The sequence below is a fragment of the Varanus komodoensis genome, unplaced genomic scaffold (assembly GCF_004798865.1).
Source record: "Varanus komodoensis strain SLA01 unplaced genomic scaffold, ASM479886v1 scaffold38, whole genome shotgun sequence".
Lineage (NCBI taxonomy): Eukaryota > Metazoa > Chordata > Lepidosauria > Squamata > Varanidae > Varanus > Varanus komodoensis.
In genome coordinates this window covers 4,025,734-4,050,291 of record NW_025335909.1, presented here as the reverse complement: position 1 = coordinate 4,050,291, position 24,558 = coordinate 4,025,734, and the positions used below count along the sequence as shown (strand labels likewise).

At 44.1% G+C, this 24,558-nt stretch overlaps 1 protein-coding gene across 6 annotated transcripts in view; it reads left to right on the top strand.

Moving 5' to 3' along the window:
• LOC123028754 (splicing factor SWAP) overlaps positions 1-23,466 on the top strand; it is an 83,369-nt gene extending 59,903 nt beyond the window's left edge. For 4 of the 6 annotated variants that reach the window (XM_044440969.1, XM_044440968.1, XM_044440973.1 and 1 more), the window contains exons 14-19: positions 4,924-5,192; positions 8,305-8,442; positions 9,898-10,023; positions 17,326-17,493; positions 18,869-18,941; positions 21,814-23,466. In XM_044440969.1, coding sequence (XP_044296904.1) covers positions 4,924-5,192; positions 8,305-8,442; positions 9,898-10,023; positions 17,326-17,493; positions 18,869-18,941; positions 21,814-21,879 — 840 coding nt within the window. In that variant the 3' untranslated portion in view covers positions 21,880-23,466. The remainder of the gene's footprint in view (positions 1-4,923; positions 5,193-8,304; positions 8,443-9,897; positions 10,024-17,325; positions 17,494-18,868; positions 18,942-21,813) is intronic. The other 2 variants (XM_044440971.1, XM_044440970.1) reach the window with 1 other exon arrangement.
• The last annotated feature ends 1,092 nt before the right edge of the window (positions 23,467-24,558 follow it).

Genomic DNA, 24,558 nt, shown 5'->3' with positions numbered 1-24,558 from the left:
GAGGCTTAGCAAACAGATGTGCCAGGACAGAATAGACTTCTGAAGGCTGATCTGTGGAAAAAAGCAATCGAGGCAGCAAAGGTACAGAACTGCCGTGGCGATGCCTAGGGACTGCAGGCGCTGTGTGGCACCTGCTGTGTGGGTTGTGCTGGTCCCTTCACAGCGGGCTGGTCGCTAATGTTTTCTGTGCCAAGGAAAGGCAAGACATTGAAATCTTGTAATGTCCAGAAACTGAAGCACTGCATGGCTCATCTTTCCCTCGCCCACTTCATACTGGACCTAGTCTAGCAGATGGAACCAGGCAGAGAACAGGCTCTGCTGGAGTCTGAGCCTGGCTCAGCAGCTTCAGGGGGTGAGACCCACAACGCCTCAACCATTTGGGGCCACCATTGGGATCCTCCTTTTCCCTGCCCTTGATTAGACCACCATGGGCAATATTCAGAGGTTCTCAGACATCCTTCCCTTGAGAAAGACCCTTATCTTAAATCAAGACAAGGTAGCATTTCCGCTTGATGCTTCTTTTCAGCTGAAAATAACATTTCAGTATCCCACATTAACTAGGATTTCACGTTGCCTACCTTCTTCTGGTTTGTCAAAGAAGGAAAGGGATACCCAAGGATGAATTATTCTGGGGCAAGACGCGTGCATCTCTGCTTAATAAGCTGAGATCTGTACATTCAAGATATGGGCCACCTAGGCTATTCAAAATCACTTGTTAGTTTTAAGATACTAATAATAAAATACCTTGACATTGGCTTGTTGCTGCAAGCATGATGTTAATGGCAGCAATTCAAGCTGCAAGATAAACGTTGGCAAAAGCATATGGGGCATCCATTAAGTGCTCATAAGTTGTTGATGCTTTTGTGTGTGTGGCACACATTTCAGATTTTAACCCTTCTCTGCAAACTCTGCTTCTAACTTTTTAGTTAATACAGCAGTGTACTAGAATAACCACTTAAAAGGCGGCTAAAGTTAGATGTGTTCAATACATCCAGCAATTACCATGCACTCTTACAGCTTCATGGAACACAATTTTTTATTGATCCTGTACCTGCAGAGGTCATGCAGAGCTGAAGGCACAGTGAGGGGAGGAATTTCAGTATAGACCTGAAGTAGTTCCAGGGCTCAGCTAGAAATAACTGAAATTGCATATCGGCTACAAAGGCCGCCTCTTAGCAAGCCTAGGACTTTTCCCATCTAGTACGGTAGAAATGTACGGTACTTTTTCAAGTGCAGTAAAAATGTTTGCATGTCTGCTGATCATACAGATTGCATTCCAAGACACGAGCAAGCTGCTCCCCATTCATACATCCTCCTAATGCTAGTCTTGGATGTCCTTTCACACTCTTATAATGACCAGGGAACAGATCTCAGGTCCTGAGGTCTTGTTTCCACTACTGAGCACCATAAAGTTTCCCTTGCACTGAACTTATCTTTTGCTCTTCGTATCTGTTCTTCTATGTTTTCAAACCACAAGCTCATTACACCCTTTTCTGCTTTAAGGAATCAGAAATTAAGGAACACACAGTATCCTTGTGATACCGTGTGATTTAAGGAACACAGGGTATCCTGGCTTCCTCCAGATGTTGTACTGTAACTGCCATCATTTCTATGGAATGGCCTGCCAGGAGAGATAATGTCAGATATCCCAGATTTCTTTAAGAGGGAGTTAAAGATGTATCTCTTCCAACAAGCCTTCCCAGATTAGTTTTATCTAACATGCTTGTTTTTAGTTGAAATTTAGTTTAGTTGAATTTTTTAACTATTGTTGGTTTCATGTCTTGTGAACCACCCAAAGCCTATGGGAATGGGGCAGTATAGAATAAATCTAAATAAATATAAATTTCCCAGCCAGTACATCCATTCCAGTGTAACACATGTGGGGGCTATCAGATTGGGCTATCTATATGATGGAAATCCTTTGCGGTTTTGGTGCCCTGCTTTGCTCACTGGAGAAGTGAAATAGCATGATCTAAATAAATTAAATACACCTTGTGTACAAGTCGCTCACCACACTAAATTCTTGATGTCCATCCATGTCCAAGATTTCTAGCAATGAGTGCACTGATACGCATATGCAGGAATGGCATTGTGTTCAGCCATGACATCTTCCCCTCCCCTCTGCCTTGCATGTTATTGATCTCCCCAGGTGGCTTATATTGGACACCTCCCCAGGTGTCCTTTTCTAGCAACATAAGCTTCCTTGTCACTTCAGCCTCATAAGCTGGGCTTGTCTTCTGTCAAATAGAATATTTTTGTCCAGTCTGAACATGGGCTGCAGCTCACTGTTGACTCCTGGAAAGTGAATGTTGTATCTGTAAGAATTGTAATATAATTGTAGCCAGAGTGTTGTGAACAGAGGGAAGGGGATCCTGACATTTAAGATAACATCAGTAATGTTACTATATGTAAGCTGATTTATTCTGTGCCTTCAGACCATGTCCTGGGATACAGATATTAAATGTAAATGCAAGAGAAAAACTGGACAGCATTACTCTGTTCTAAAGCTACTGTCCTAATTCTTTGCTTCCTTTGTCAGCATCACATGTTCTTTTCAAGTCTTTTCTATTGTACTTCTCAGTGCATAGCACTTCTCTACCTTTTTATGTGTTCTGTTTGCTAGGAGCTTCCTGCAAACCAGCCATCCTGAGATGCATTTAATTCCCATATTAATGCCATAAAATCTTTATAGCCTTTGCAACAAAAAGGACCAGAGGGCAATTTACTACTCTGTATGTTTTTTAACAAATATGGCTCTAAAAAGCCATTGACAGTGAGCAGACATGGATGTGTCTCAATTATATGTAAAAGGGGCATTTAGTTAACCTTACAAATTGCCTTTATTCATTATACCTAATTCATAAACAAAAGTTACTGAATGCAACTAGAAATCATTTCTGATATGCTCAGCCTTCCTATAACAAATTATTCTCTGTCATCCCATACTGACTAGTACAAGGTCAGGCTGGCAAAGTAGAGCTTGCACAGGATGCACAGGATTTCTTCCTTAAATAGAAGCCGAGGAACGAATTGTTTGCTTAAAAAAGCAGTTTGGGGCCTTGAATCCATTTAATATTGCTATCTACACAAATTCTGTTATTTTGGTGATTTGTTGGTCAGTCGTGATCTCGCGTTGTAATACGTCTAAATTTTTCTTGGTTTCACTGGATATTAGCTGCCTGTGTGTGTGGAGATAGGCAGAAAGGACTGTAGCTCGATGGTAGAGCCAGAGTTCGGTGCCTGGCATCTCCATGTATAGGACTTTACCTTGCCTGAAATCCTGCTGTTTGAGTTAAATAGACTTATAGTCTGACTCAGACTAATGCAGTAACATAGGTAATTTGCTTTTCCAATCAACTGTGGGTTTTGTTTTGTTTTGTTTTACAAAAGTTGTGCATTGAGCTCAACTTTCACCCCAACTTTTCTATCAAAATCATCATTTAAATGTTTTCCCCAGCAAACCAACTACTCAGAAATGTACTAAAGTTTACATTGCCCCAGGCTCCATTTTCTGCTTGGTTATACCTTTTCTGAATGTGAATGGTGTCTAGAAACCTAATTTTGAAGTAGTGGGGAAGATTGACATGGCCGTCAGAACATGAAACCCTTTATGTGACTGAGGAATTGCTGCTGAATATTTATGCAATGATTGTGGAAATTAGAAAGTCATCTGATGTCTTTCGGTATGTGAGGTGTCTCATCAAAACCAGCATGTAAAATAGAGCTGATTCCTTTTTATTGGGTCAGTTCTTGCTCTGAGCAAGATTGCCCAAGCTTCCTAAGCTTTAGGCGGCTTCTGCAAATAAACGACTGAGGAAAGCAGAAGAGTAAGTATCAAAATGTAAAAAAACAGAGTTACGTTAGTCATGAAGAGAGAAAATCCAGCATATACTACTTCTCATTTCTGCCTGTCAAGCTGCTGAAAACCCATTTCCACAGCCCTTACAGGCTTTTCCCTTTAGTCAGTCTAGGTCTTGCAAGCAAGGAGAACGAGAAGCATAAAAAATAAGAACTGAGTCCCAGTATAGCAAGGCAGCGCAGTAGCTTCATTATTCTGCCTGCCATGCATGTAAGGAAGCTGGATAGTCAGAAGTGCTCAAACTGCTCTTGTTCCCCAGCTCCGTATGCCACATAACTTCTGCTTTCTGGTTCCCCAGGGCATATTATACTTTGTTTCTTGCATCCACTGCATCAAACTGGCAGGCAGAGGTGAATGTAAGAAAATCTCAGAGATGGAATCCTCAGACAAAGGTGTTTATATCCTCAGTGTAAAGGGTTGCTAATTGTTGATAGATGCCTCTTATATACAAATATTTGCTCAGCATAAATCTTTGCATGGCACATTTTCTAACAAAAGATGTGAACATGTCATCACTCAGTGTACAGTCCACTTGTGGTTCTCACTTCTGGGAAGTCTAGCAATTTTAACTTGGATACTACCTCTTGGGTTACAAATGGGAAAGTAAATTTTGCTAGTGGCAAGGCTCACTTCTGCGCTGGTCGTAAGAACCTGATGAGTCAAATGATTCAAGGTTGACTTGCTCTTTCATGGGAAGCTGACTGGTTCTCTCAGCTAATCACTTTATAATAGGCAAAATACATTGTTCATATCTGTTCTCAAAACAGCCACGGACAAATAAATCATTAACTCTCAACAACCATGTGAGATAGAGCAAGAGACAGTGACTGGCCCAAAGTCCCTGGTGAGCAACATGGTTGAACAGGGACTGGAACCCAGATCCTCTGCATCACAGTGCAGCGCTTTCGCCACTGTTGTTGGGAGTCCAAGGGCAACAACTTGCTAAAAGGCCCTTAAGTGATCCCAGAGGAGTGCTGGGCTTTTATCCCAGGCTCTTCAGGGGCACTTACGACATGCACTGTGCACATGAACCCAGCGCTAACAGCTGCCCAACTTCCTTTCAGACGGTCAGTAACATGCCATGCGCTCTGTTGACGGGCATCAGGACACTGCCGGCCTTGGAAGCAAAGCTACCCGAAAGGCCTTCAAGCAAAAGTAGAGATCTCCCCAGAGAAGAAGAGAAGGAAAAGAAGAAAAAGAAGCACAAGAAAAGATCCAGATCCAGATCCCGGTCCCCTGCTTCCAAGTATCACTCGTCCAAGTCCAGGTCTCGATCGCATTCGAAAGCCAAGCATTCACTTCCCACTGCCTATCGAACTGTCCGGCATTCCAGGTGAGTCTTGTGAAAGGATGCTGTCATTAAATACTCTTCTCTGCTCGTTTTCTTTCTCTCAGAGGTGCCTTCATTCTGGGGCTGTGTTATACCCGTGGCCAAACAATAATGGGTTGTACAGTAAGATACAGTAATGGATTAAATAGTGAGTTCTCTCAGAGCTTAGGAAATCCTAAGTGTCAAACTATGTCAACTTTTTAAACAACTGGTCATAGTTTAGCCATGTCTTAATGGTAGCATTTGCTTCTATTTTCCAGCAGTACAGCTCAACTTGGTTTTGCTTTAATAAGGGCTCTGTGATGGTGGCACACATTTTGTTAAGAATATTGAGGTGTGGGGGAGAGGAGGAAGAATGAGAGAAGAACCTAAATTAAAACTTTACCTTGACTTGTTTCAATAACTATTCGGACTGGTTTGCCGAATTAATTAATAGAAGTTGGGATAGATGGTGTTTGACAGTTAGCAGATTAACTTAAAGTGCAATTGCACTAAGTGGTGCAGGAGACGTCTTGCACAAAGCAATATGCAGGGCCTACCTAGGGGCAGGCTGCCGCTTTTGAATTACCAGATTGGAGTTTTAGAAGACGAGGCTGCCTTGTTCTCAGAAACAAGCGCTGTGTGGGAATGAGCAGCTCCTTGGAACAAATTGCATCATGGAAACACACCAAAGCTTTGCATGTGCCCTATGACCCTCCAAGAGTAGCCGGAAGGTACATGATGAAGCAGCTAGCAGGAGCTGAAGGCTGGTTGAGAGTCTGGCCAGTGCCAGTACCTAGGAACCCTCCCATGCACCGCCTCAGCCTCCGTCATGGAAGCAGTACAGGGTAGAAAGACGTGAAGTGTTTGTTTTATTGGGAGGGCCCATGGCTCAGCGATAAGGAAAGCATGTGCTCTATATACAGAAGGAACCAGATGCAGTACCTGACATCTCCCGTTAAAAGGATTTGCTGGCAGAAGAGGCAGAAAAGCCTTTGCTGGAGAGCTGTGCCTGTCAGCGCACGACAACTCATCCATCCTGCTATCCAGCCCCAGTCGGGTTGATTTTCCGCTCCTGTCAGCCCCATCCAGCAGTCAGTAGTGCTAGGAGTAGCAGTCCAAAACTTCTGGAGGGCACCAGTGATGTACCGCATTACAGGCCTTTTGGCAGCATAGATTCCCTCTGCTTCACTACAGTTCCACCCTGGGAATTTGAGAGCTTGTAAGTGGAATTCCGAACATGTTGAGTGTCGCTTCTAGTATTCTGATGTGCCAGAAATTAAGAGAAGACAGAAGGCTAGCCGATGGTCAGAAGGAACTTGTGTGGGACTTGCACTCACTCACTTGATCCCGTGTGCAGTCTCTTGATTCAGTCTTTGGACTGATTTGATACAAGCTGCTGGTGAAACTCTGAGAAACCTGACTCTGAAAGGGCTCTCAGTGCAAGTCTATGTAACCAAAAGCACCACAGTGAAAATCAGGCCAGTCTGACATCATGCAGCACATAGATATATTCTTCAGCTTTGGAGATGCAGCTGTACCCCTCATGGCAGGAATTTCCCACAAGCATTTTTGCTTCGTAGTGGATTCCGTCTGTGCCACAAACGCATGACATCCAGCAATGTGTGTCTGCATGTGAATATTTTGAAGAGCCAAATTCTTATGCCAGAAGAGTTTGCATTCTGCTTACTGTAGCACCATATGGGGATTTTTCTTTCCTTTTTGGCCACCCACAGTTCGTTTCTTTATCAGCGTCAGAGCCTCCTGTCAGCCATTGGCTTGGGACCCTGTGGAGAAGCCATTTTAGTTAGATACAGAAGGAAAATCTTGGAGCCCTTTTTTTGATCCAGGTTCAGCCCCAGATTTCTGTGTTTCCCAGTAGGTCTCAAAGCCTCACGACAAACACTGATGCCATGCAGTGATTAACACTGTGCCAATTTAGTTGCTATGAAACATCAGTCATGGGAGGGCTTAATGTGTGGCGTTCTAGTTGAGAAGTTTCAAATTTCACAGTTGAGTATCAGTAAATACAAATAAGGGCTCCATTAATAAAGTATGTATGAATTCTCCTTATTTTTTTCCCCAAGTAAATTGGTTGGGTTGGGGTGGTATTGTGTATTAGAGGGGAGGAGATAAGAAGTTCAAAAAGTGATTACACAGTGAGTGATTTAATGATTGTGCAGTTAAATTTTACAACCGACCCCCTCAAGCCACCTATTCTGAAAGTCTCATTTACAATAAGGTCTCCTCCAGAGAAGGTGTTATACATGCGCATGAGAGAATAATCAGACAGCTGCAGATGAATGGGGTGCTGTGGAGTGCAAGGTTGCAAGTTTGCGTTCAGTTGAGCAAGAATTTCATTTTACATTAATCTCTTTCATTACGTACTTCAGTAAGAGATTAGTTTGCAAAGCCACCTACTTTGTTTAGCCAGCTAATGAGTTGTGTATTGTAATTAGCCAAGAAAGATATCATTAAAAGGTTTAGTTTTTAAGATTACTTGATTGACATAGTGAACTTGACATGCTGGTGGTCTCATTTTCAAAAAGTCAAACTAGGCAGGCCCCAAAATGGTTTTCCCTCATTGCGTTGCCAAAAATGAGTTTCCCACATCACTCCAAAATCCATTCATTTCCCTTGGAGGCAATGTTTTTTCATATAGTTGCCACTCCTTATGGTGTAATATGATGTGCCAAATCTTTCACCAAAATGGACCTTTGAACAGAACCTGTTTATTATCGTGATGGGTATTAACATGGCTTTATAGAGTTGAAGGCCTTATGAAGATTACATCAGGCCTCAGATGATAACCTACAGGCTTTGTCATATTAAAAAGTTGGCTTTTTCTTATTTCAGAGCTAATAGCAACAGCCCCTTTCCTATTTAACACACAAAAAAATTTTTTTTAAAGTTGAGGCTGCATTTTGAAAATATATGCACAGTACTCATATTTCAAGCTAATGGTTTTTCTTTTCCTTATTTTCTGGGTTCTTGTAGGCTGAAACATTTCTAAGCATGCTTCCTTTAAAAGTTAGCTATGGGTAAGAGTCTGGAGCCCTTTCAGGGGCCTACGTAGCTTCCCAAGTTAGCCCATTTTTAAAGTTCTGAACATGAAGTGTGTGCCTCCATATCACAGACTTCCAGAATCCACAGGGACGCTGAGCAGCCCAACAGTGGGAGCCGCAGCAGAGCACGGGAATTCCCAGGCAGCCTCGACAACGCAAAGATATGACTGCCGGAGCTCTTTAGAGGGAAAGCCTGGTAAAACGTCAAGGTGTCTGACTGACCTCGAACTTCTTTGGTCTCTTTTATTTTTTCATAGTATTATTTCTATTATTATTATTATTATTATGATTATCTTCATCTTTCTGTATTAGATCCAGTAAAGATCTGATTTCCGAGGGAAGCTGCAGTCACTCAGCAATGCAATGGATATAACAGCCTTTTTTGTGTGTGGGTGGAAGTTCTCCCACCCCTCTCTTTTTGTTTCAGGGTAGCTCACTTTTTCATAGCTCAGGCTAAGTGTGAGGGAGTGTACACAGAGGGATCCACAGAAAATCGCTCAGCCCACCGTGTTGCCTGTTCTGGGGAAGAGGTATATTTGTGTCACTGTGGTAGGGTGCTGGAGCATACTTTAGAGTTGCATCTCTGCTCAAGTTGCAATATAATGTAATATATCAAAGATACAGCATGTATCCTTAACGTAGAAGCAGCTGAAGAGATAGGGCAAAACCTTGGCATCTCTCTGGAGTTCGAATGCTTCACTCTGAAACCGTCCGTCCCAGCTCCGAAATCAATGTTTTTTCAGATTCTTAGCTGTCATCGCAACTCCAGGAAGTGTGAGAAACGGCTAGCAAAACGCATTTTGGAGTCATCTGGGCTTGCGGGGCGGGGGGGGGGGGACACAGATGGGTTGGAGAATTAGGTTCGATTTACAGTAAGTAGCGCATCTGCCATCAGTGACTCCGAGAGAGGTAAACTTGAAAGCACAACTAGAACTAATGGCCCATAGTGTTCTTAAAAAGAAACCAAGGTAGTTTTCTGAAGGAGCCTAGAAGGAGAGAAGCATTTTGCAGCTCCCACTCCCAGTTGTGTGTGCTCTCTGCTGAAGGGTACACATACTTTATCAGCAAATGCAATCCTGACTCTTGGGTGGTTGATTGCTGTTAGCAGGTTAAAAGGCCGGGCTGAAGTCAACACTTCCTGCAGCATCACAAGCATATTTTTGGTGTTGTCAGTTCTCTGTGGGAGTGTAAAGTTTCCAAATGGATGGGCCTGCTGAGATCTTCTCCGGTGCCCTCAGGCTTGCTTACTTAGTCACCAGCCCCTTCCCGGCATCATACAGCACTTTTGTGTTGGGTTGCTTACCTTAAATAAAGTTACCCATCTTTGTGGGGGGGGGGAAGTAACTTCAGTGCCCAATTAGCAGCGTGAGTTTTATCTTTTAAACACTTCAGAATATGAAGCGATCTTAAAATACACGCTGCATCAGAATCAAAAGAATTGGAGCACAAAACGTTCATGTCAAGGCATCCTCAGGAAGCTGACAATACCTCCAGCAAACGGTGTGCCTTGCTTGTTAATTTTGCTTTTAAGCATGTGTGGTGCAATGGACTCACATTGTATAATGAGGCTTGAAGACAACACGTCTCCCTTGAGATCAGGTGAGGAAGCCGAGGTCACCGCCTTCCCTCGCAAGCTGAAGCATTTCCTCCCATCTCCTATTCAGGTCTCGGTCAAGATCACCAAGGAGGAGGACACACACCCCCGAAAGGCGCAGAGAAGAGAGGAGTGTTCCAACCGCGTACCGCGTTAGCAACAGTCCCGGAATGAGTAGACGGCACACACGCTCCAGGTATGGAGTTGCATTTGCAAAATGGTTCTGTTTCTGCGGAGAACTTCCCTGGCTTGGCTGGCCTTGGTTACTTTAAAGTATCCCTTCCTACATCTGTTCCGAACTAGAAATTGCCAAGATGGCATACAGAATGATTTAAGATCACATGCATATGCATTTTAAGAAGCGAAACAAAACATTGAGACATTTGGGCCACCAAAGGAATTACAAACAGATTGTGTCATCTGAGGCACCTTCTAGGTTGTCCCTCAGGGGCTGAAGGCCAGTGAGAGACCCAGTATATGTTGCTGTCACTCTGCACAGATCAGGATGCAACCCTCACCTGCCTACATCAAGGCATTTCAGAAAAGATTGTTAATAATGGCCGTCACTCAACCTGTCTCTTAGGGAGCTTGTCTCCTGCATAGTTGGTCATCCATCTTTCTTTCTTTCTTTCTTTCTTTCTTTCTTTCTTTCTTTCTTTCTTTCTTTCTTTCTTTCTTTCTTTCTTTCTTTCTTTAAAACATTTCTATGCCGCCCCCATCGCAACAAAGTCTCGGGGCGGCTCACAAAGAATACATAAAAACATACATAAATAATAATATAACAATTTAAAAGAAGAAAAACAACATTTAAAAAACCCCGGTGCATTCTCGGCTAAAAATTTTAGAATCCTAATACAATAATTTAGCAATTAAAATAAGTTTTAGCAAGAAGCCCAGTGCAATTCTGAGAAACCTCCGCTCAGTCTTCAGAACTCAGTTTGAAAACCACCAATGTAAATCTTTTATTGAGGAGCAAACACTGCAAAGCAAACTCTCTTTTCCCCTCAGATGCTAAGCTGCTTGCTCGCCACGAAGCTGTCGGGGCATTTAGGTGCGTGAAACGATTGAGTGTGGGTATCTGGGGACTTTTGCTCTCTCATCCTACTGTGAAACACCAGGCCGCTTTTAAATGTCCCTCCAAAACGGGTGTATGTGATCTTGGGTGATTGCAGCCATGCTCTTAAAAAGAAAACCGAGCCTGGCGTCTTCAAGCCCATCCTTTAGTTTAGTGGTGGTTCTGCTCAGCAATGTCCAACATTTCTTCCATGATCTCCATGCTGCGGGAATTAGGCATGCAATGAAATGCAAAGTGCAGCATCCGGCAGTTGCTCAAGAGCAACAGTGAGGGGATCCGTAGAGCTAAACGGTAGAAAAGGCTTTGCTAACATTCTTTATTCATAGCTCGTGGTGGAGATCACACATTTGCAAGCTTCTTTGGTCACGCAGCTTGTTGAACGGGATCTGTGGGAAAAGGTAGAGAGGAATAGACAGGGTGACCCAGGGTCACCTACTGTCACTTTCCAAACTGTTAATTTTTACGTCCATTGAAGACATCTGCTGAGTGACGACTCAACAGCTTTATAGTTTTGTTAACTATGCCGTGTTCCAAGTATTAGATTTGTTTCTTTAATCTCAAAAGACAAAACATGCCTTCCCCCTTTTCATCCTGCCTGATGTGCATAAAAGGCAAACATCGAGGTATGCATATGGATGCCACAAAGCTGACAATACAGGGATGATTATTAATGGCCAAGTAATAAATCCCAAATATGGGAGCACACGTTATCATTGGGAGACATACCTGAGAGTTCTTAATAGCGCTAAATGCAAGGAGCCGCCCTCCTCGTTACATAGTATAGTTCAGAGTACCTGTTCTTCAGCTGAAAATCTAGGTATTTATAGGCAGTCAACACCCTTTTCTCTCCAGAGAGCCTTCACCTGCAGAAATCATTTGCCTGATAGCCAGATACAAGCTGGAACAGAAGGAACAGTGTATGTTTTGAATACAAAGTGGAGATTTTTCTGCCATTTTGTGCCATTCAGCTGGCTTTATGCATTCAGGGTAAAAGAACATTAACATTTAAAAATAAAATAATTGTTGGCTTTTTGTTGACTTGCCACCGTATCTAGTATGAATGTTTTTGTACTCTTTGATGGAGAGAAGCAAGGCTCAGGAGTATCTGAGCTGACACAATGCCTGTGCTCCATAATGCATAGAAATCCCTTATTTTCCACTCTTTTTGTCCAGTAAAAATCCTGTCACAGACTAACCCTGTAGTGCATGGACTTCTTTCTCTCTGTATATTTGGGAGGAGAAAGTGTGAGGTTACACAGAAGCACAAGATCAATCTCCATATTATAGAACACGGGGGCACACAGAAATCTTGCAAGTGGGGACAAAAACGTAATTGGGGTTTTTCTTTGTAAAGAAGAAATTTTCTTTGATACAAGTAAGCATTGATAGTGAGCATAATACCATCAAAATTGAATTCACCACAGAAACAATTAATCTTTGCTTCCCTCAACCTTTTCTCTCCATTATGGGCTACTTATCTGCATAAGTCTTGCCTGTACTTCTGACACTGCTTATTTTTGATGTCTCTGTGGTATTCTCTCTCAGCATGTGGTCATACGATTTTTGAAAGCTGATTTCGATACATGGTTTATAAGGCACAGGAATCAACCTTTTTTCCTTTTTTAAGTAGGCACATTTCAATACTTTGATGTCCATTTTTCCTCCTTGGACCGTCAAATACAAAAGTGATATAGAAGAAATACCTTTTGAAGAGACAATAATCCATTGTCCCTACCTTTTAAAATACTGCCTCTATATTGAACAAATGATGTTGCCTAAAAAACCTATAAAAACTCTGTACATGCTGTTTTCAAAAAAAAAAAACTCAATTTTATCTCCTTGGTTTAGTTCCTCCTTTTGTGGGGCCTGCATAGATATAAAGATTCAGGACCTTTTATATGACCTTGGTGTCAGACAGTTAACCATTCACAGAAAAAAAATGTTCAGACAGCATTGTCCTGTTCTGTAAGCCATCCTGTTTACATCTACATAAAAGAGCCTAAGAAAAGGGATGCTGGATCAGGTCAGGGATTAATTCAGTCCAGGATTCTGTTCACACAGTGACAAACCAGGTTGGCAGCAGGATATGGTACAACAGCTCCCTTATTTCCATATTTCCCAGTAACTGGTGTATATAGACAGATGGCCTCTGACACTGGAGGTAGCATAGAGCCACCAAGATGTGTACCCATGTGTAGCCTTCTCCATGGATTTGTCAAGTCCTCCTTTAAAACCATCCAATTTCCAGGCCATCCCTACTTCTTGTGCCCATAAAATCCACAGTTTACCATAGTGTACTTCCTTCTACCCATCCTGAATTTCCCACCAGTTAGATTTATGGAATGAAGCTGACTTCAAATATTACGCAAGAGAGAGAGAAGTGGACTCGCCTTTTCCTAAGCAAAACAATCTCAGCTCTTGTAACCACATTGAAGAGTTTTTCCAACCTTCTGCTTCCGTTGCCCTTCTCTGCACTTTTTCCAACTCCTTTTTCACACGCGGTGCCCAGAACTATACACGATATTCTAAGTGTGATTGCATTAAAGACTTGTGTATGGGAAATTTGATCCTGGCAGTTGTATTTTCAATTCCTTTCCTAATCATGCCTAACGTGGTGTTTGCCTTTTTCACAGTAGCTGTGCACTGGATTGACATTGTAGTCAAAGACGTTAACCACAACCCCAAGATTCCTTTCTTCCATCAGCCACTGCTAACCCAGATCCAATCAGATTAGACTTAAAGTTGCATTCTCTGCACACCATACTTCATACTTGTGGATACTGGACTGCACGTGCCATTTTAACCTCCATTCTCCCATCTCTGAGATAGCCCTTTGGAGCGGCTCACAATCTCCCTTGCTTTTAAGTAGTTTGGTGTTATCAGCACACTTGGGCCACTTCACAACTCATTCCTCTCATTGCAGGTCATTCATGAATAGATTGAAAAGCCCTGGTCCTCATAAGATCCGCGTGGGACCCCAAAAATGCCTTATAAAACAGTTTATTACTTGGCATTTTAGTATGGAGGCAATTCCACAGAGGACATTTGGCCTCTGGTATAGTTAGAGAACAGCTCTTACTATTTTTGCAGACCTGTAAAAGCAACCAGCCACTCATTGATACCTCAAGTGGGTCGCTACTAAAGACTGCAGCACAAGACCCCCCGGAGGCAGCGGCCGCTGAGGTTAATTCTCGAGTTTGTCATCATCCTGAAAAGCGGAAAGCACAAAACAGGCAGAGCCGCCGCCGTGTTGTGTTCCGAGTAGCAGATCAAGCCTGCTGATCTTAATCCAAGGAACTTTGTTGTTCGCCCGCAGCTCGTGTATTGCCTTCGGTGGCGAGGCGCATCACGGGCTGGAAGACCAACAGAGGGTCCTGAAGCTGCTGGGCTTGTGCAAGTTCAAGCCATTTCCCCTTGCCAGATTGCAAGCCGCTGCTGGAATGCTTTTAACCCCGCATGGGGTGGCAGCTGGATGCATCCAGCTGGCTGCTTGAGAGACTGGCTTAGCTTAGCTTAGCTTAGCAGAGTTTTCCAGGCAGCCCTGACATACGCAGCAGCCTTGTTAATGGGCTGCTAATCTGCACTGCTTCCAGTACAGCACTCGGCAGTCGCATCGGCCGAGCGTCAGGATGGCTGTGCCACCTCTCCAAAGGGGGAAGGCGCACGTGTCGGCACTTGTGACCTCCAATTGTGTGTCGCTTGTGCAGTCCGTAGCCCCCAGCCCCAGATGTTTCGGCCTGCGACGTGGTGTGACCGGGGCTGATGGGAGTGGGAGACCAGAGCAGCGGGAGAAGCACTCATAGCCGTGCCCCAAGCTTGGCCCACCAAGGCAGGCGCCTAGTGCCTGGCCAGGTGAGAGAACATCCTGCTGAGAGCGGTCTCTGTTTTCCAGGGGCTCCGGCAAAGGGCTTTCAGGTCACCTCCCACCTGACCCTTTCAGCGGGAGATACACTGGGCTGTGCCCCTGGCCCCTCGTGCTTCCCGTTCGTTCCCAAGCCCTTAGCTGTGCCACTTGCCAATGGCCAATTGTAGCGTGCGGCTTGAAGAGCCCTTGCAGGTCACAGGCTCTGTCTAAGAGTGTTCCGTAAAACGCACGCCATTTATGAAATGCTCTTAATCCAGGGGGCCATGTAAGGAATGGCAGAGGAAGATTTTAGGCCAGGGAGGTGCTGGCCTCTCCGTCAACTAGAAGGCAGGCTGTTCTGCAGGAGAAGACATTACCTGCTGGGAGATTTGAGCAAGTCTTCCCTTCCAGGACACCGTATCCCCATGGATGCCCTCCAGTGGTTCAGACGACTCCCCCCAGCAACCCTGGCCGCTGGCTGGCTGGGGCTGACGGGAGCTGCAGTCCAGAGCACCCAGAGGGCAAGTTGGAGAGAGAAAGGCAGTCGTTCTCCTTCCATCTCGGCAAGCATGCTCAGTTCTGCCCCTGCATGCAGGCTGCGGCGTAGCTTAGGGGTGGAGCGGCTGCAGAAGGTGGCCGCTCCAGGTAGCTGATGGGCTGCGCAGACGAATGTCCAGGCTCGACGCAGGAAGGCGACTCCCTGTGTTCTGTGCCTTGTCTTCGGTGCATCCCGGAATGAGGCAGGCTAGGCAGGGGCTGGGGACTAGAGTGTTTGTAACACCATTGTCCCCGTACCAGAGCTGACAGTGTGACCCAGGGCATACTCGAGCAGGAATATGTGAGACACAAGTCTTCCACGAAGTGGCCACCCCATGGAGCAAGGCATTCTCGATCCTATGTGGGATAGGTTTGCTGGGTGCCTCAAGTCTGTGATGAATTGTGCAGGGGTCTTGTTTTGTCCCTGCATAAAAATTACCACAGGATGTGGTTTTATGTTTCCATAAAACTGCTTCCTCCTATAATAGCAATTTTCGGTTATGTCTGCCGGTCACATTACAGATTCAGAATAATTTCATGCTAACTGCTGCAGCTGAGACAGTTTGAATGGGCGGCTTTATAGTTTTTACTCATGCAAAATACAGTTTCATATTGAAGCCTCATGTGGAGAATAGTGAGTCACAGGTCCGTATTCATTGGCTTTTGCAAGGTTAGTTTTCCATAAGAACACAGCGTACATTTGCCGTGGTGTGACAAAGCTGTTAGCACGCAAGTGCCCACCCCTGGAAGGGCCCAGCCTTGAGTGGGAAGTTAGACAAACTTGTCCCTTTTGTCTGCTTGGGGGAAAGGCACTTCTGTTGTGATGCTTTCCCTTGGGTCGCTGCCAAGGTCTCATGCCCGGCTGGGTCCAGGTGTGGACATTCTGTTTGCCCAGGTCTCTTTCAACTGGACTGGTGGTACCTGTTTGATTTACCTGTTGCTTTGTTACTTGTAAGGTTTTTAATGATGCATCGGTTCAAACTGGATAAGCATAGGCCACCCTGGAAGAAGCCTATCAAATGGAAGGGCGTGCTATTTTCGGGTTTATATTATTCCCATATTGTCCACCTTTCTTCCTCTTGCAAGGAAGCCAAGGCAGCTGGCAAAGTTCTGCTGCTCTCCATTCTGTTTCCACAACAACAACAACCCTGTGAGGTAGATTGGGCTGAGAGGCAGTGACTGGCCCGAAGTCACCCAGTTGGCTCCATGGCTGAGCGGGGACTGGGACCCAGATCTCCACTGGCTCGTGGCGCTTTACTGAGTTCAGGAGGGATTAGAGGTCAAAAGCAGCTACAAGCAGAAGAACGGAGAAGGAAGCAGAGACTGGGGTGGACAAGCCATGCTGGCCGCTGAAGGATGATGGGAGCTGTAGCCCCCACGCGTCTGGAGGGTGCAAAGTTGTTCCTTCCCTTACTGCCGAGTCCTTCGCTGTGTCACTTGCCATTGGCAATATGAGATTTGACAGGCAGCACAAATGCAGCTGAGCGTGGAAACGAGGCAGCTGTGATGGGGTGGGGCTGCCCAGGAAAGAGAGATTTTGAGGAGGGGTTTATTTATTCCTTCGTTTGCTTGAAGGAGTTAAGAAAAATAACACCACACAGGTTATGTGGGGCAGTCGCAAACTGCAAGGGAGAGACAGCTGAGTCTTCGGGGAGACAAATATAGCAGTTACTAGCCACAGACCTCATTATCTGAAGCACAGTTTCTTCTGCCTTCTGCAAAACACCAGCTATTTTCAGGATTTTAGCATCAGCACTGCAATTTCATTATAAATTTACAAGGCAAATTGGGAAGCTTTTTAAAAGTTTTTTTTTTTTCCTCACAGGGTCAATTCAAGGTCCATAACCTCTGTATTTTGTGGCAGTTTGTAAGTTTGGTGCTGGGGGGGTACTCAGACATTGGTATTTATTATTTTAAAATGTGCATTTTGATGCAGAAAGATACCTGATGCAAGGAAGTTGGAAAGAGAGGGGAGATTTTGCTCTTTCTGTAGCTGCTTGTGGAGTTTTGGACTAAGCAGAACTCTTCTTTTTTTCTTCCAGAAGTCCTCATGAAAAGAAGAAAAGGAGATCTCACTCTCACACCAAGTCGAAAGCAAGATCTCATTCACCGTCAGCCTCACCAGGCAAACAGTCCGTGCATAAGAATACCACCCATTCCACAAGTGTCTCTCCTGTGGAGAGTAGGGAATCCAGTCAAGAGCGTTCTGGGTAAGGAGTTCCATGCAGGCACTTCCCTGTTGGCTTACGTAGATGGGGGACAGGGTTGCAGTGGGGATTGGTTGGCTAACTTAATTGTCCGAATGTTTGCGGTGATTCTGGAGCCCCGTTTCTGCAACTGCTTGACCAGACAACCTAGATGACCAAAGGGGTGGCTGAGGCAGTAGAAGCAGGGTCATAGAGGTGGATCCACATGGGCATCTCATGAGACAGTGTGGCAAAGTTGGGGTGCCGGTGGGACATAACAAATGTGAACGTGTGTGCAATTTTTAAAAGAAAAAGAGCCCCAGCATCCCACCAGTGGAAAAGCAGGACCCCTCCATTCTTTTCTGCTTGCAGAGAGTTTATTTTAATGTGCAGTGAACGCTCACATGTGGGTTTTCTGCTGCCTGGATTAGTCTTGTTCACTCTGCTGCCACGTTCCGTTCCTGTGTAGATCTGGCAACACAAGATCCACTTGCCAAGTGCTCGTGTACAACCTGTGATTAAAAGCTTGCCTGCATTTGGCTTTTCCTTTCCTCTCATGGACATGTCTACCCCTACAGTTTCCAAACAACTAGAGTTGATCCTTCCATTAAGTTCAACCATGAAATATTTAATGTGCTGGCTTTTAATGCAGCTGTTTTAATGGAGACTAAAGTTACCACTCATTATTTTTTCATTTGTTTATTACATTTATACTCCACCGTTTTTCCTTCTCTTAGTACTGGCTCTTCTATGCTCCACAATTGAGTGGTTTTTTCTCCACTCTTGCATTGAGCAAGAGAATGTAAAGGAGAAGGAATTTTGGAAGTCCTTCCTCTGGGCTTTTTCTTCCTAAGAAACTCTTTATTTCTCTTAAGCGTCAGGTAATCACTGCTGCCTTGGGTCTTTTAGTAATAGCGTAGCTGTACACCTGGTCAGACTTGGCTACCTGGCAGCAGTCAGGAGACAACTAGTTGGAAACCACTGGGGAAAAGGCACCAAGGGTGGCCTTGCTCGCACAGCTGTGGAGCCTGCCCATTCATCTAGATGAGTCTAGATCAGCCCTCCTCCTGTGGACACTGTTTAATTATATTTAGGATTACACAGAGCTCAAGCTAAATAAAAGCACTTTGCATAAATTGCCTCATTGGCCCTTACAAGAAGCATGGAAGGGGAGATAAGAATTATTGCCCCTACATTAGGGGCAGGGTATGGGGGGCAATGGCTGAGACTGAAAGCAGCTTGGCTACCCAGTGAGATCATGGCAGAAGTGAGAGTTGAACACACAGCAAGCTCTGAACCATTGCATTTGGTATATTTGTAATGTTAGTTGAACTATCTGGATATATGTAATTCTGCAATAACTGACAGTTGGTATCTCTCTCTTTTTTAATCCTTTTAGGGGAGTATCTTTGGAAAAAGATGGCCAGATCTCTTCTGCAATTGTATCATCAGTACAGAGCAAAATAACTCAGGTACAATTTGAAGATGTTCCTGTATCTCAGGCTTAATGATGATAAACTTCCCTGTCCATTTTGTCCCAATTGCACCGCATCATGTTTGAATTGCAGGTTCAGTGTTGAAATGGCTTTCTAAAAGGGTCACTGCAAATGGATATGTAACCTATATACCTCTGGATCTGAAGTCTTGTTTATGAGCGAGTTGCCCTATCTGTCCATGTGTCAGTGCTGCGGCTAGACTGCCAGAACAGATTTGCTTTCCAGAGACACAGGAAGGGGAAATGAACGATCATTCACATCTCTGTCAGACCATGCAGCAGCCTTCTCCGGGTATCTGCATGGGCCTTCCATCACCTTCAGCCTTAAGCACAAACTCTCCTCATCTTTCCCTTTTTATTGCTCTCTTCGGCCTTGTTCCCCCTCCACCATTTTGCTTCTGTTTCATGATTTCCTCTTGCTTGTGTCCTTTCCTTTCTTGTCCTCCATTCCCTTTGGTTCTGCTCTCTCCCCATTAGCTTCATTTCTGACTCTGGAATTCTGTCCTCCTCGTTCCCGTCCCTGTTGTTGCTGAATCCTCAGTCCTCATTCCCAGCTAGCGCAAATCATACTATGTGGCGCACGCTATTATCGCATGTTATCTTTTTTCCAAGTGCCTTGGAGGACAAGGAGGCTGAAGTGGCCTCATTTGCTTACTTCGTAAAGCCCGCTCATGCAGTGACGCGGCTGAAGCAGAATCACAGGTGTGGGCTGCTTTCTGGTTAAACAGCCCAGCTCCACAACCACTGGGCGGTTTAACCCACGTTGAGCTAAGGAGCAGTCTGGCAGGGGTGACCTTGATGGTTAGTGCTCAGGGTCTTGTGGGAAGTCAGCAGGGGAACTGAGTGAATCCACACTGGTGGCGCGTCCTTCCTCCCATATAAGCCAGCAGGTGCCATTCATTCCCATAGAGAGCCTCCACCACACTTGGGAACCGTTGGGAAATGGCGGGCCGGGCTCTCGGCCTCCAGGAGTGGCATGCCCAGCCCTTCCTGGCAGCGCTTCCTTGTTTCGGCTCTTCCCCGCCATGACCTTTGCGATATGCAAGTCCTCCCGTTATGGACCCTACCCCTCTCCCTCACCATGATGAGCATTTTGTTAGCTCTTGCGTATTCGACAGATTTGGTCCTTTTTTTCCGTTTTATGAACCACACTTTCTAATGAAAAAGCACTTTAAGGATAATTGTTACATGCTGCTAACGATAACAATGTAAGAATTGCAGCAGTGTGAAAGGATGCAGTAGAGTTTGTTTACTGGTTTGGATACAATAAAAATGTCCTCCACTTCGTTGTGGGTCATAGCCTTAGCACAGCGCCTTGAATACTCATATCTTGCCTTTGGCATACTAAGCAAAGTGCATATAACGCTATCTAATGCGTTCAATTTCCTTCATGCAATCTAGTCAGGAAAACAATAATTCTCCGATCTCAGCGCTCAGATTCACTTGTCTTAAAAATGCATCATCTTGTTGTGTTTATTGCAAATTTAATTTGACTTGGCAAGATAGTTTCTAAGCGGATATTTGGTTTTCTCTTAATATGTTAGTTCTGAGAAATTTCTCTTTGGTGCTTTTAATAATTCGTGTCGCTTTTCAAAGCTGCAATTATTGAGCATGTGTTCTGTTGCTGCCTGTGGTGTCGCTGGGATCCTTTTTACAGGAATGGCCTGAATTTGTTGGAAACTTTGGTTGGTTCTAAGAGAAGATCACCTCTGCCTAAGGAGAGGCAGACCAATCCTGCAGGTGCAGAAGCTGAATTTTTGCTTTCTGCTACCACTCATCTGGTTAGTTGGGGTTTGTATGACCGTTTAGAACTTTGTTCAGTCCAAGGACATGGGGGCTGCATCCCATCTGTGATCAAATGAGACAAGCCTTGGAAAAAAGGACCAAATCACTCAGCAGCTTCCTCCCCTCTCCCCTGCAAGCAAAAGCTTGTATCTCCATTGGAAGCTGACTGGAGATAAGAGCTTTCTTCTGCCAAACACTGCGAATGGGAGTTGTTCCTGGGCTGTTACACGAAGTCAAATGCAGAGCTTTAGGCTGCTGGGAAATGAACAGCCCGGAGTTTCAACCCACTTTGGTTTGTGAACTCTGGATTGTTGCCTTCATGTGAACCAGCTTGATGTATCTGCCTGTGGTTGCTATGCTAGAGCAAAGGTCACTGTCCTTGTTGCATTCCAGCACATCATTTGTTAAACTGGTGCTTGCGTTTCCAGATGGAGCACAAGTGACAATGTAAGATAAAGCAGTGAGAGCAAGATGGGCTGCAGATGGAATTACTCATTACTAAATGCAGGACTTTCCACTGTCAGATACAAGATGGCAGCCTGGATGGCATTTGGTCTGATCTAGCAAAACAGTCCTCCTATTCTTGATTCATTTCCCAGTGGTCTTGGAAAAGCAGATTTGCCTTGCTGTATATCCTGCAGCCCGTTTTTTCTGTCTTGCACTGAAGAAAAGTGAGTAATTTAGACTGCTTCAGTGCTCAGTTTATCTAAAAGAATAGGTCCTGTGGAGGATATCTTCTGCAGAAATTGCGAGCGGCATTACAGCTTTTTACTTCTTTAGGAATTTGAGGCTGACTGAAAAGGTTTCTTGGCTTCCTGGATCAGAGCGGTTTTTTCAAGTCTTTCTTCATTTAACCTCTTTGTCTCAGGATTTGGAAATGGTGTATTTGTGGAGAACTTTCAGTATTGTGTAGCTTTATATAACCTTTTTTTACGTTTTGCCTTTATCAATTTACTTTCCTTTTTTATGTGGCAGTTTCATTGTCTCTATTCTGTCAGAATGTCCTTGCAAGACTTCCTAGAAAAGTCCTGACCTCACTTACCTTTTGCTGTATTCGTTTGCAGGATCTTATGGCTAAGGTGAGGGCAATGCTCGCAGCTTCCAAAAACATCCCAACTAGCGCATCTTGAGACCCGAAGAGCTAGCTGTTCAGAAGATGGAGTACAAATGGAAAATCTGTTCCAATGGTTTCTAGCTTTCCTTACCCAACTGCAGCTTTCAAGAAGCTAAAATTCTTGCTGTGTACAGAAGAAGGTACCCTTGGAACTTGGATAAATCTTCCATGTGGAACTTCCTTTTGATAAAACAGCCTTTTGGGGTTTTGTAAATTACATTTTGACTGGTTCTTCAGTAAGAATTTTAACATGAGCGGTGTTTGTATATTTGTAAATACAGCGTTCCTGCAAGTGTCACATAAATAAAAATGCAGATAAACACTTTTTATTAGGGAAATGCTTTTTCGAGGTTGGTTTTTACTTTTCATTTAGATGATTTCTAGGCACACGTTCCAGTACGGAGGATTCTCCCATGTGGCATATGCAGATTGAAGGCTGCAGCTTAAAACCAGAATTTAGCAATAAAAATGGCAGACAAAGTGATGCATTAAAACCAGAGAACGGGCACAGTTCATCAGACAGCTAACCCTAAGGGCCTTGCCTAATGGGGGCAAAGGGGCCAGCTCCCCTTTCTTCCATACTGCAGCCGAGGAGCTGGTTCCAAGTGTTTTGGGGGCCACCACTGAAAAAGCCTGTTCAGTATTAGGCCGGGAACCACTAGACGGTGTGACCACCAAAGGATGATCAGTGGCAGACCGTGACCAAAAATACATGTACAGAAGTTGAGTGGCGCCCTTGGATCCTGGATTTTTCAGGTAAGCCTCTGCAGAATGAACAGCACCCAGTGCAGTTCATGCAAGCAGGTCACGTCCTCCCCTTTCCAGTGTTAATGGGGCACGGTCTGAATACAGTTTTATTAATGTTTCTATCATTTGCACTTGAAGTGCTGTTGATAGGGAAGTGAATACATAATCCAATCTGGGGTAAGAGTTAAACTAAAATGAGTAAAATAATGACTGTAAGGGTTAAAAAACTTTAACTTGGAAGTTCTAATGTTTGATGGTTTCAAAATCTGGAAGCCATTCGGTGTTTAGCACACCACTCTGTATACGCTTTGTCACTGACCCATTTTTCTTTAATATATTCTTATTTCTAATATAATTTCCCCAAATGCAAAATAGGTTTCATTCTCCAGAGATTCCAGACTGTCCTTATTTAACTTTTTCCCTCAATGCACAAGAGAAACCCAGAATTGAAAGTTAGTGCAGATGCTATCTTGCCTTTATAAATGGCTCATGGCAAATAGCAATTATATACTAAACCTTGTGAGCTTCCTATAATTACAGTTTCATTTATCATACAGACAGAGGTTCAGTGAAAAAACTTCAAAACATTTTTCAAAAGAGAATGGCAGTGTTTTAAATGGCAACTTTGAAAAATGCCCAAAAGATAAAATGTTGATCGATGACTTGTTACCACAGTGTAAAGTTAAACAGTATGGTTTTACAGTGTATTGTATGTTACAGCGTTAAATTTAAGTTTCAGCCCTTTAAATTTGACTGTTCCGTGGGAATAACAAAACACACCCTTTCTTAAGGTTGCATAAGCACTGTAAGAAGAAAAGCTCTAGGAATATTTAATTAAAAGGTCAAGTATTTTGTCCTCCTATTGATTTATTTCAGTGGATAACAGTACAGGCTATTTTCCCATTTTTTGAAACTCATAATGAAGGGTGGGGTGATTAACCATTACATGGCCCAGGAAAAAGACCTGTCCTTTTAATAAACTTATTAAAATTTAAATGCGCTACCGGTGATAGTCATTAAAAGAAACTTCAAGCAGGTATTATTTGCCACTTCTGGAATGTTGCATTTTGTTAGTCCTCTGAAGTCGGCCACACCTGCTTTATCACTATAATTGCCTTTATACCCCAGCTTTCTTTCTCTTCCAAGGTGGCCCACAAGGTTCTTCTCTCATTTTATCTTTACAACAGCCCTGTGAGATGGGTTAGGACGAGAGTCTGCCTGGCCCAAAGTCAGTAAATTGCACAATGGAGCAGAGACTAGAACTCAGGTCTCCAGTCCGACATTTGCTACATGACATTGGCTCTTTGGTGATGTTGCTACTCCAGTGCCTTGTGCAATCAGCAGTGTCAAGATGTCACTGTAATGGCTTTATTTATTCTTTACTAGCATTTGTATGCTGCTTATTATTGTGCAGAGTTTTTACAGCAGCTTTCAGTGATGCCTAGAAAAATACACTGAATTTAAAACACAAGAGCAATTCAGTGCTGTTAAAACTGGTCTGATTCCATCCCCTCAGCAGCTGGAAGACTTCCCTAAAAGGGGCATTTTGCCAAGTTGTCTAAGAGTTCATTACAGTTCAAGACCTCTTTCTTGTCCGTGCCAGTGACCATTCTGGCAACAGAAGACCCATACACTGCTCTTGGGAGCTGGAAAGGACATCTGTACGAGTCTTAGAATTTCCTTTCCAAGTTGACTTTTCTGCTGAATCAAACTGACCCAGAAGGAATGCAAGGACCATAGCTCTGTGGAAGAGTGCCAACTTTGTGAATTCAAGCTCCCCATTTCAGCCCCTTGTGTCGGATAAGTCAACCGTCTGCCTTGGGTTTTATAAAGCAACTTCTTTGTTCCCCTTTGCCTCCATCCCTGTTCTCCAAATAGCATTCTGCTCCACAGGCTTCCCCATGAAAGCTGGTCTTTGGCAACATTTTCTTCTCCCAGGGTGCAGTGA